The 13309-nt window shown below is 33.8% G+C and overlaps 1 protein-coding gene across 2 annotated transcripts in view; it reads right to left on the reverse strand.

The window, feature by feature from the left end:
* Positions 1–13309, reverse strand: part of LOC134269931 (syndetin-like) — a 30611-nt gene that overhangs the window by 16390 nt on the left and 912 nt on the right. For both annotated transcript variants that reach the window (XM_062752200.1, XM_062752135.1), the window contains exons 2-14: positions 10776–10853; positions 9996–10100; positions 9393–9464; positions 9175–9299; positions 8949–9066; positions 8733–8768; positions 8471–8553; positions 7577–7718; positions 6786–6926; positions 6275–6404; positions 4265–4436; positions 3768–3866; positions 1633–1723 (exon numbers count right to left, since the gene is read on the reverse strand). In XM_062752200.1, coding sequence (XP_062608184.1) covers positions 1633–1723; positions 3768–3866; positions 4265–4436; positions 6275–6404; positions 6786–6926; positions 7577–7718; positions 8471–8553; positions 8733–8768; positions 8949–9066; positions 9175–9299; positions 9393–9464; positions 9996–10100; positions 10776–10853 — 1392 coding nt within the window. The remainder of the gene's footprint in view (positions 1–1632; positions 1724–3767; positions 3867–4264; positions 4437–6274; positions 6405–6785; positions 6927–7576; positions 7719–8470; positions 8554–8732; positions 8769–8948; positions 9067–9174; positions 9300–9392; positions 9465–9995; positions 10101–10775; positions 10854–13309) is intronic.

Here is a 13309-nt window from a genome sequence, read left to right on the forward strand (position 1 = left end):
AATTCTATGGTTCTCAAGCTAATTTTCTACAAAACAGATGAAGGAAGGAGGTTTTTTCTTTATCAATATATTCATGAATCACAATAAAATAGATGTGGGGTGTTTTTTTAATCTCAAATTTTCTATGAAATAATGAAAAAAATTCTCTGTTCATAGATACACATATGCTTTCCATGTCTGATCAATAGGTTTGCATTGTTCATTGCTTACCAACCTATGAACTGCATAGGAATGATCTTTGAATAAATTTTAAACAAAAGACAGGAAAGGTAGCCAAGTCTCTTTGAAATGACTACTGAAAACGATTTATGAGTACTAAACTACGAGAAAATGAGGGCAGATCTTCTTTCCCAGATTGGTCTTCACATTACCAACTTTAATTTATTAAAATACGATAAAAAATTGGAATGTGGCTACCTGAAATTGGGTATGTGTGGGCCTGAGAATTGTAATTTCAATTTTATGTGGCCTATATATGTTGTGAAAATATTTCATTTTCTTATAGGATTAACTAGAAATATGTCCATAGGACGTGAATGCCCCGCCGAGGGTATATTAGTAAAGCAACATGAAAATTTGTATTAGTGAATAAAATTTGATCAGAATATCTTGAATAGTGATGCAGTTGAATTGCTTACATTAGTATGTATCAGCTTAAGACGTTTGACACTAATTTAGGAAAAGTGAGGTCAAGGTCAAAGCAAAGGTTAACGTCAAAACTTGATGCAGTTGCATATCTCTCATCAATATGTATCAGCATATGAAGTTCAATAAAAATATCTAGAAATGATGTCATTAATTAAAACTGAATTAAACACAATTTAATAAAAGTGAGTTCAAGGTCAAATAAAAGGTCAAGGTCAAAATTGTTGATGCAGTTGAATTGCTTACATCAGTATGTATCAGCATATGAAGTTTGACACTGATATAGGATGGTGAGGTCAAAGGTCAAAGGAAAGCTCAAGGTCAAAAATGTTGATGCAGTTGAATTGCTCTCATCAATGTGTAACAGCATATGAAGTTTGATTAAAATTGAATGGTATCTTTAAAACTGAGAGAAACATTAATTAAAGATAAGTGAGGTCAAGGTCAAAGGAAGGTCAAGGTAAAAAATGTTGATGTAGTTGAATAGCTCTCATCAGTATGTATTAACATGTGAAGTTTGATAACACCATCTTGAATGGTATGTTTAAAACTGAGCTAAACACTAATTTAAGAAAAGTGAGGCCAAGGTCAAAGGAAAGGTCAAGGTCAAAAAATGGTGATGCTGTTGCATAGCTCTCATCAATATCTATCAGCAAATGAAGTTTGATGAAAATATCTTGGATAATTTCTTTGAAACTTAGCTTTGAACAGAGCTAAATGCAAAGTGTGACGGAAAGACAGACGGAAGGACGGAAGACGGACATGACAAACACTATATGCCCCGGCAATATTCATGGCGGGGCATAATAAAATCTTATGACCTCTATGGAGTCTATCGACTTTGATATAAACTCAGATATAAATACGACTGGAAACAACAGAGGTGGTGTCCTATCAGTTAAAGCCAAAATTTTTACCATCCATCGATTGTCTAAATTTGATAATTTCAAATCTTTATTAAAGAAAGTGAAAGTAGCCTTTCCTTACCAGTAAGTGGACAAAAGAAAACGAGGTTTTAACTGGACACAACTCCCAGCCCTCATTCTCCAGGAACATTCGGAGCTCCTCCATCCTGTATCTATAAATAGGAATGATGAAATGTCAGTCACTTTGATAAAATGGATTTAAATGTTTTACTGATAAAAAATACCTCTTTTTATGCCTATTGGTAACAAGAGGCCCATGGGCCTTATAGGTCACCTGAGCATTATGCAACAACTTTCCAGTGATTTAATTTGATTCATGTTTTAAGCCAGATGCTATGGCGTTCACAATTTTGAAAGAGGCACCATTGATCATCATAACAATACACTTAGCAGTTGCTTAGTTTGTTTACTTAATACCCATAGGCAGGGTGGGGGTACAAAAAATGTATTTCAAGTAATCAGTAATATTCAGCAATAATCAGTAATGCCCCTATCACACATGAACCCCTGACCCTTAGGCCTAGATCCACACATTGCACAATTTTTGAAAAGGCACCCTTGCTTTTCAAAAATATTTGATTAATACCAAGGAGTAGATCTCAAACAATTCATCCAGTTTCAGTATATAAGTACACCCCCCCCCCATAGTACCCCTGACCCTCGGGCCTTGAAATTCACAATTCTGGAAGATTAGGGTCCTTGCTCATCATAACTACATAGGTAGTTCATCTGCTTAATACCCAAGAGCAGAGAAGAAAATTTTCAAAGATTTAATGTATTTTCACTATATAATCAATAGAGCCCCGCCCTATCACTAGAACCCCTGACCCTAGGGCCATAAAATCAAAATTTGGAAGAGGTATTCTTGCTCATCATAACTATGTACTTAGTTTATTTAATTCCTAGGAGCAGAAAAGAAATTTTTTCAAAGAATTCATGTATTTTCATTATATAATCAATAGAGCCCCGCCCTAACTCCCGAACCCTGACCCTGGGGCCATAAAATTCACAATTTTGGTAGAGGCACTCTTGCACATCATAACTATGCACTTAATTAGTTTATTTAATACCCAGGAGCAGAGAAGAAGATTTTCAAAGAATTCATGAATTTTCACTATATAATCTATAGAGCCCCGCCCTAACACCAGAACTCCTGACCCTGGGGCCATAAAATTCACAATTTTGGTAGAGGCACTCTTGCTCATCATAACTATGCACTTAGTTAGTTTATTTAATACCCAGGAGCAGAGAAGAAGATTTTCAAAGAAATAATGCATTTTCACTATATACTTATTTAGCCCCGCCCTAGCAATAGAACCCCTGACCCCAGGGCCATGAATTTCACAATTTTGGTAGAGGACTCAATGCTGATTACAATCATGCAAACAGTTTGACTGCTTAATGTCCAGGAGTAAAGAAGAAGATTTTTAAAGATTGCACTAATTTTAGTGGTTTTTGCCCCACCCCCCAGGCCCCAGGGGGGCAGAGAACATGAAATTCACAATTTTTGTTCCCCTTCACCCATAGATGCTTTGTGCCAAATTTAGTTGAAATTGGTTCAGTGGTTGCAGGGAAGAAGCTGAAAATGTTCAAATGATAACGCACGACGGACGAAAACAGATAGCAATAGGTCACCTGAGTTTACTCAGGTGACCTAAAAATGGAAAATGCAATGCTAAGTATAAGTAAATCAAAAGTATTAAAACACTGGAATATCAATCAACAGGGTAACACAAGTATGTACAGAACTGCAAACAAAATAACTGTTCTGTCAGCTACTTCCAAATCAATTTTTCAAACTGAACATACCTGTACATGTATTTGAATGAATGGTCACATTTATTTAGATATTTATGCAAATTTTTACAGAACATAAGTTTGGGGAAAACAAAAGACAATATCTCCTTAATTTTGTCTAAACTTACATTTTTCACTATAAAAACCAACAGAAAACAAAAAATATACAAAACATCTTTCCCCTGATGAAAAAAAATTATGCATTGTCATAACAAATGACAGCAAAATATGTTGATGTTTCATGTTTGGCGGCTGGATGGAATAAAAGTGATGGAATGTACATTAAATTTTTCAATGTTGTATAGCCCCCTCCCTCTTCTATACTAAGAGATATAAGTAAAGACAATTAACTACACAGCATTGGTATTAAAATCCTGGGAAGATTCTGATGAACTGTACCTGTGGTGGTTCCTGAAGTAGTTTAAACTCTGTTGTTTTAGGGAATCCTGTAGTCCCTCTGACTTACTCTTACAAAATTCCTCCCCAATCTCTATCATCCTGGAAAAAATAAAATAAATACATTAAAAATATATACATGAATCATGTTCCATTAGAACTGTTTCAAAATTTAATGCTCTAACATATTCATGTGGCTTTAAAAAGTGGTATTTTTAGTTGGTTATAAATATTTGTACCTATATGTAATATAAATCATAAATCATTCACAAGAACTTTATTAATGGTGGTAAGTATGTGAGACTGTCTGGTCTGAAAATTGCATTCTTGAAAATTTTTTTTATTGCAAGAGATTATTTTCATAAATAAAAATAGACCAACTTTGTAAAAAATTTTGTCTTGCCAAATATCTTTCTCATGAAAACAAAGTGTCATAAAAATCTACAGTAGGGGAAACTTTGGACTTGCAAAAATATAAAGACATCAATCCTGATCCACACCTGTTGACTAGATCTAGGACACGGATGAACTCCTCCAGTTTGAATCCAGACAGATCCGTACCCAGGACAAAGATCTTGACTTTGGATTGGACATCTTGCCAGATCCGACTCAATCCATGCTCTAGTTTCTGTTTGATGTAATGCTGATTGAAGTCAGCCTGTGCTTTCTCATCTGCATGTATAAAATAAATAATCAGTTTCTGTTCCACTGTCCATTTTATCTTAATTTCACATATATGCATCTTCAAATATAACATAAGAATTCAAAATCCATAAAAATCTGAGGATAGATAGAGATTCTAATCTAAATCTTTACTTTTTTAATACATGATTTAAAATTAATTTGTTATCACTTATCATTGGTGGTCAATGTTCATGAACAACCAAAATTTTACTGAATTGTGAGAATGTGATTTTGTAATTAACTTCTCTTTACAAATAAATTCCAGATACTGCATCTTCGCTAGCCAAGGGTTTCTGATACGCTTCTCTCCTCATAAACCCTTGGCATACGGTGAAGTCAAAAGACGGGATTGTTTTCCGTCACGTGATCTCGAATCTATCAGGTACGCACAGATCGCGTCATCAACAGAAATAAAGACAAGTGTTTAAAAAAATCAAATCAAAGTTTTTTTCAAGAATAATTGAGTTATGTTTATTTATTATTTATAGAACAAATCTGAAACTTCAATATAGATTCTTAATCACATATTTAGAAGATAATGGATGACACCATAGCTATTCACAGAATTGCATGTCATCTTACGGATCGTTGTTTACTTGCGTTTTTCATTTCTGAGATTAACTCTTTCAACACTGAGTAACTTTTATCAACCAACCCCTGGTACACTGAGTAACTTGGGGCATCACTAAACATTTCACCTTCGGTCACAAAAAATACTATAACTTCTTTATTTCTTTGCATATTTTAATAAATGACACATCATTAGAAAGGTGAGGCATTTCTCTTTTAAATGATATAAATTTTATATATATACAAAATTATTTGTCAAGTCAAAAACACTAATAAAATTCATAATTACATTTTATAATGGATCTTATGCAATAATTTAATAAATTTGCTGCTATGAAGTTTCAAAATCAATTATGTTCTTACCATCGTTCAAAAGAGAAATTATTTCCGAGTAAGAATTTATTTAAAAGTAAGTCCATAATTATTAATAAATAAAACAGGGTGTTTCAGGACATCGGAAGAAGTCTGGGGCATGGAAAACATCCTCTGTTTAGGAGCCTTGATATTCCGATTCCGAGTCAACTTTCTCCGACAAGATTTCACAACATTGTTAATAACTCGTATTTTTGTTGTCTAGAAACATCTATAATGTCTAATTCCCTGATTTTATTAAATCTTTCATTGCCAGACAGATCGGACACTTCGTTGTTTACCGCCATTTTGCTTTCTTCTTCTTTTTCTTTACTAATCATCTAATTTTCCTTATTTTTTCATGGTTTTCGCCATGTGGTCTGCCATATTTGTTAACGGATGTTTACATCATTCTACCCATAATTCATAGCGAAAGATTTTGCGCAGAGAACACTTTCTATTTCTAAGAATAAACGTTTTACTTTCAGTTTAGTGTCTGAGACCGATGTATCGGTCTACCGTGTTCCAAGACAAAATTTTATCAGACCGATGTATCGGTCTACAGTGTTGAAAGGGTTAAGGAGTCAAGAAGTATCCCGAACGCAAATTTCGTCATTTACAAAAAACAATTGCTGATTGGTCGACCGGGTGTACTGAATCCCAATCAGAACTCGAAAAATAAATCCAATTTCTATCAACACCGTATGCAAAGGGTTCATAAGGAGAGTAGTGTATCAGAAACCCTTGGCTAGCAAAGATGCAGATACTGATGAATTGACAGAGTTTTCACTGAAGGGGAAGGGCGTAAAGATTAAGTTTGAGCCACCAAATCACCAAAAAGCACTGGTGATTCCATAGTGCAATTTTGTTAAAAAGAAGTTTCATTAAATTACATCTGACTCTACCTTCCGTTTCCTCTGATTCCTCCTCATGCTCTTCATGCCACCTCATTGTCTTATGGTAACTCTTCATCACTTCCCATAATGCCTTGCTCAGGTCAATTAAACACGGAGTAAAACTGTCATGAGTAACATTCTGTGGGAAAAATATATGTTCTTCATAAATATGAGGCTTTTCGTAATTTTGGAAACTAATCAAATAATTATATCATATTTAACACCAACATTTCCTACTTGTTTTCCATATAAACACTTTAAAAAATAATTCAGTCATTTTCAAGCTTTCTTTCTCTGTATACAAGTATGATATAATGTTTGATTTACAATTTAGTCCTGCTGCTTTACAATTTGGAAAAAATACACAGAAAACTGAATCCAAAAACTTAAGATTGTTTGCACTTTAATTTAAATATGTGTGATCCTGCTACCTTCTAACAGATTTGTTAATAATTCTATACATTCTCCTGCAAAGCTTGTCCCTTATTGTTCTTCGCAATCAAAGCACCTATAGTCATACCTTGCATAAATCTGTGTATTGTCTCTTGTGGAAGTTTTCTCTCCCCGTCCCTGAGCACAGCTCTACGTAGCCCAGCACGATCTGGAAGGCTGTGTTGTGTATAGCACTAGTGAAATGCATGTGAAGTTGGTCCATAGCTGTCTGTAAAATAAGAAGTAAAAAGTCATTAAATGGGTTTAGCTATTGAAAAGGTAAGTTAATCTGGATAGGATACAATTTACATGTACTTATAATATTTATCAATTCCTACAATCACATATACAAATTCAATAAAATATAAACTGTAAAAATCTTCCATGAAAATAATATCAAGCCATTTTTTAACCAATTACAGATACATTTGTAAAAGGAATTTCTCTTAGGACAAACTCAGAACAATACAAATTTTGAAACAAAGCTAAGAAGAATTCTACTTCAATTTTTCAGATATTTCACAATACCTATATTTTTTACCTTGACTTGATCTTGATGACAAATCCTCTGATCATTACTGTGCTAAGTTTGAGCTTGAAAAACCCTAATATCCAAGCAAGTCCAAGATTATTTTTAACAATGCAGATATTTGTCACAAACTTTTGCAGTGACCTTTACTCATGGCTATGACAGGCAGTCTTTTTTTATGAAAGTCTTCAAGCCCACTGTGAACTCCTTATATCTGTCATAAAGTTATGGTATATACACAAATTGTACTCTAGAACCCATGTGACCATGTCATTCTCCAATGACTATGATTCTCAGTCATGACTCAGAGATTTGAATGATAAAGCATTCTGATGTTAATTAATTCCCACCTGAGTTTTTCCTAGAAGTTTGTAAGCTGTCTGAACTTTCTCATAGTGAGTCTTGTCAAAGTTACTACAGGTTTTGGATAATGCCACATCAATCTGTTCCTCAATCATAACCAGAGTATCCTGTAGTTTGGAGTTCAACTCACTGAAAGGAAAGAGCCAAGAACAGTAAAAGATAAGAATGAATTAGCCTATATATATGTACAAAACAGAAGGACTACAGCTCAAATTCTTGGATAATTAAAACTAGAACTGTCCAAAGGGGACAAAATACCCCCCGCTGGGTTTTTTTCAGAAGTAAGGTTTTCCATAATAAAGATATGTATCACACATGAATTATGAAATTTTTCTTCCAGTGACCTTGAACTTCCCCAAATGACCTTGGGTCAAGGTCATGACAAACCCTTGGGTCATGGGCAATCCTTGTGTAGACTGAGAACCTACCAAGTTTATCCATAAAAAAGATTTAAGGCACACTGAATTATGAACTTTTTCTTCCAGTGACCTTGAAAAATGACCTTGAAGGCACTCAAGGTCTGACACACCCTTAGGTCATGGGCAAAAGTGTCTGAATGTACTAACATAATACAGGTGAAATGTCTGAAGGCACTAATCTGATACAGGTAAAATGCCTTAAAGTACTAATCTGATAAAGGTGAAATATCTGAAGGCACTAACCTGATACAGAAAATATCTGAAGGCACTAACCTGATACAGGTAAAAATCTGAACGCACTAACCTTATGCAGGTAAAATGTCTGAAGGCACTAACCTGATATAGGTAAAATGTCTGAAGGCACTAACCTGATACAGGTAAAATGTCTGAAGGCACTAGCCTGATAAAGTAAAATTCTGAAGGCATTAGCCTTATACAGGTAGAATGTCTGAAGGCACTAACCTTATACAGGTAAAATGTTTGTAGGTACTGGCTGCCTTTTGACATTCCAGACACAGCTGGATGGCCCCACAGTAATCCTCCTCCTACAAAATAGAAATTTGTTATAGACAGGTACATGATTAATACTCATCATTAAACACATACAGTACATGTATAATGCCTGTAGTACTCTAAAAGAATTAGATGACCATCTTCTAATAACAAAACTGTGCGATCTTATCTTCCCTTATAACAATAGTGATCAGTAATTGAATTCACTCACATCCATTAGTTCCCTCAGTCTCACATCTGTTCTTTGCTACAATGAGAAATTTATTCACTCTTTAGTTAAGCTGGTAAAGAAACGGTTCAAACACCTCAATTGCATTTTCACAGATTATATTCAGTTTGGCAAAAGGAACATTTTGGTTAATTAAAATATAAATCTCCATTAGAACTGCAATTATAAAGTCAATATTTCCTACTTGGCAACACCTACTAGAGTTTTAATGGTTCTCAGAGATTTTAAGAGGCTAACTAGTTGTTGCCGCTTCCTGTAGTTGGCTAACATGTTCAGACTGGCTGCAGTGAAGGTATCCCTGGCAACCGACAGCTGGCTAATAATGAAATAAATGAAATAAAGTCAGACAAGTAAAAACTGAGGAAGAGGTACAAATCAAAATATTTTCTCTGATACTTATATGGCTTAGTAAAATCTGACTAACCTTCTGCCATTGGCACATATAACACTGGCATATTTTAGGGTTTTCTGAAGGTCCATTACTCTCTGGAGTTCCCTGGCATATGCAGGGTGGTTCTGAAGCACCAGGTCTGACACTTTTTTGGAAACCTGCAATTGACATAAATTTTGAGACTACTAATCTGATATGGAAGACAAAATTCTGTGAAAATATGCCATTATATTGATTGTTCTGATTCTTACCACTTGCAGTTGCTTGCGAAGCCTCGTTCTATCTAAATCAATGTCACCTAAATCCAAAACTTCTGGTAGTTTCTACAAATAATTTGATACATTAGATAAACTTAAATAATAATAATATTCTAATAGCATGCTAATAATTATAAGTCTTTAGAAAGGCTGAATATAAAGAAGCAAAATTTGAAAAGAATGCATAATATTTTATTGCATGTTATGATGATTATGTTTAGCCATGTCTGCAGCTTGCTGTCCTTTAGATAAACAGCATACACAAATACCCACCTTTTACATATATAAATTCAGTAAGCTTAAGACCAGCATAAACTTTAAGATGAATATGCCTTCTGATAATGGCATAGTGATAACTGACCTTCACCTCTAAATATGACCTTGCTCTGAAATGAGGCCTTCGATTTTTTCACTGTCCAAAAAAAAAGCCTCTCAAACTCAAAATGTGACTACTTTCAATTTGTAAACAGAAAACCAGCAAAACAATCATGGAAACAACAATATGCTTCAAGATGCTTGACTATGGCACATAGAAATAATCATAATAAGGTCTGTTTATATTCTATATACAGTGTATTGTAGTTAAATTAAACCCACCCTCAGTTCATAATGACTGGTATCTATACCCTCCGTGTTGTAGTAAATCTTTTCAATGCCTTCCAGTATTTCTTGTTCTTCATGAGGATTACTTGGTTTTACTTGCTGAAAAAAAGAGTAGACATTTCAAACTGTCAGGGCTGTAGCTCAAAGGAGTATATATGATAAGAGCCAATTTTGGCCCCCTAAAAATCAACATTTTAGAATGATGTTCAGATATGTTTAATTGATATTTATTTTATAGAAGAGATTATATTAGAAATATTTCCAATATATTTTTCACATTTATATGCACTCACTAGCTGTAAATGACATGAAAAATAATGCTATTTTTGCAATCTAACAAAAAAGCCAAAAATATGCCTTTTTCTTGATGTTTTTTCTTATGGGAAACATAGAGCGCAGTGTAGAACATACGTAATTTTTCTGTCACTAATTAGTATTGGATAGATACATCTTTGGTAAAAATATAAATCTTGTTCTAGGCTGTGCTCTATATTTTCTGGAAGAAAAAGCTGCTTGAAAATAAGCAGTTTTATACAAAATATCACTCTGTAGAAAATGGACAGAATGTGTAAGAGACTAAGAGTGTAATGCACCACTTCCTTTCAATTTTCTATGCAAAACTTTTGGTGCTATGTTTTAAGATAAAATGCATCTCATAAGTAAAGAAGTCCAGTGATATACCGTAAAACATGCAAAAAAAAAAAGCATCACTTCATATGTTTCATGTTATACCGTGTAGCAATAAACAAAATAAAAAAGAGTTTAAGATTGTACCTTGTAACTGGTAACAACTGGTCCACCTGAGAAAGAATCATGGGTAATTTCTTCTTCTGAGGGAGACACTAGCGAGTCCTAAAATAAAAGAATCTTGAATACTACTCTGATCAAAATAATACCTGTCACATGCATATTCTAATAATTTAATTTTACTTGTAACACGTCATTTGATTGGATAAAAGATTTTATCCATTTTGTATACATAACTTTCCTACGTCACAAGGAGTTACGTCAAAAAACGTATCACTCCACTTGACGTTACTTTTAAAATTTAATCAATGTGAAGCCTAATCTGGGGGAAAAATTATCTCATTGTCTACACTGAAATTATATTATAAGGAATGAAGCTTATTTCAACTTATATTATACAATATAACAAAACTTGAGGCAGTTTACACTTTTTTATAAACCGCTTCATGGTTCATAAAGCATAAACTGCCCCAAGTTATGTTATATCGTATAATATAAGTTGAAATAAGCTTCATTCCTTAAATAAAGTATATGTAAGGACACTGTATACATGTATGTGAATTAAATGGATCTATGTAGATGCATTGGTTATCATTAAATAACTAATAATTCATATTGCACCACCTAAATTTGAATAGTAAACGTTTACAGAAAATCTTCTTTTAAATACACTGTCACAACAAATAAAGAGCTTCTGGGTCAGTTTACAAGCAGAAGAAATAAAGGAAGCAATTTTTGGAGGAAAAAAGAGAAAATATGCATGTGCATTGCATTATGTACTGCCTTTCCCTTGGGCATAATTCAGATATTTTATCTTTGTTGAAATTTCTTACATTTATTTTACTCTTTTTACTTTAAATGGTTTGAAATGGGATCTAATGATGCATTAAATCATATACATTTTTGAAAAGGTCCTTATGTCACAAATCTTTTCTGCATCAACCAAATGGGAATTTAGATAACAGTGTGTTGACATTGCCAAAAAAAAAAAAAATCCACATAAATAGATCTTGATATGCAACTGTTAACTTTTTGCAAGAATTTTAGACAATATGTTGGATCAACATTAGCTGCAGATCTGTGGCTCTCCGGAAAAAATATTCATTTGACAGACTGTAGAGCTACAGTGCCACACATATTGCAAAATGTGTATATCTATTCCCCCCCCCCCTAAAAAAAGTGAGGTTACTCAATTTATTTTTCCACGTTTTTCAAACTGCCTTCTCAAAATCACTCGGAGTTCCTCGGATGACTCCTACCACGCACATAACCTCGGACGTCAACGGTGATCTACCATCTTGCTGATTCAGTCATGTGATCTTATTTAATTTTTTTCAAATGTCATACATTTGAAATCGAAGTTATTTTGTGGCACACTCAACAGATTTTTCTTGCTTTTGAAGCCTACTAACATGAGGTTGTAATCAAAACCTGTTTACGATAAAGAATTGCACAAATTAAGAAACATTTTCGAAGAACGTTATGCAGAGCGAAATATGAAATAAGTGATATGGCAATCTCAGGCGGAGAAATGTAAGAATCTGAAGCGTATTCCTCCAATAATTACATCAGGGTCCGCTTTTATAAAACATGCTTAAGTCTGAGAATGCTCTCAAGTCTGAGAATTTTCTCAAATCCTAAATTCTCAGACTCAGCCGCCGTCATAAAAAAGTTGAGAAAAATAAAAATACCTTAAACTCTTTTACTCTCCAATTCTCAGCTAAGTAATTCTCAAGAGTTTAGGTTGAGAATTTTTTTTGAGAATTCTCAAAGTTTTATGACGACAGGCCCCGAGGTTTGAATGGAGCGTAGCGCAGTCAGCCGAGGATTGCCGATTGTCTCAAAATATTACTAAACATGTGTTATTAATATTTTCTTTTTTACCATTTCCACAACATTTAAAAAGTTAAATCTAACTTTTGTGCTGTTGACGGAAAAAAGTGAAGAAACATACATGTTAACCTATTGTGATGAAAAATAGGGAGATTCAAATCTCAAAAGCGGTAGCATTGCCCGCGCGTTGTTTTACGCTTGGATTATTGATATATTTCACGTAATATACATGAACATGATGAATGTAGCCTTAAATGAAACCTACAATAATTAATCTTAGATATCAACTGCACTTTAAAGAAGAAGACAGAAACACCTTAAGTTTGACATAAATTTTACAAATTCAAATATTTTTCATATGCTCTTCATTTTGCTTGGATTGGCTGTTTAACTTAGCCTTTTGAAGAGTGATCTTTGCTGATATAGCCTAGAAGCAATAATTCTGAATGTTCATTCAGTTGTTAAACAAAACAAATGATGACATGGTTTAACCTAGATCTAAAACAAGTTCCTATCTTTCGTCATATAAATCAGATTTCCCGCGATGATCGAAAACGAAAGTAGAGATGTGCCACATGGATTGGTCAATCCAGTGATTTCTATTGACTTTATTGATAACATTGTGAGCTCCTGTGCTTTTATAGACGATGTCAAACGTTTTCATCTAATTCTTAAAAGCTGTATCTCCTTTTTCATGGCAGTGATATTGACTAAATTTATCGTAACCA

Source organism: Saccostrea cucullata, unplaced genomic scaffold, assembly GCF_032062105.1.
Source record: "Saccostrea cucullata isolate Sc308-1 unplaced genomic scaffold, CSIRO_AGI_Scuc_v1 ctg740, whole genome shotgun sequence".
NCBI lineage: Eukaryota > Metazoa > Mollusca > Bivalvia > Ostreida > Ostreidae > Saccostrea > Saccostrea cuccullata.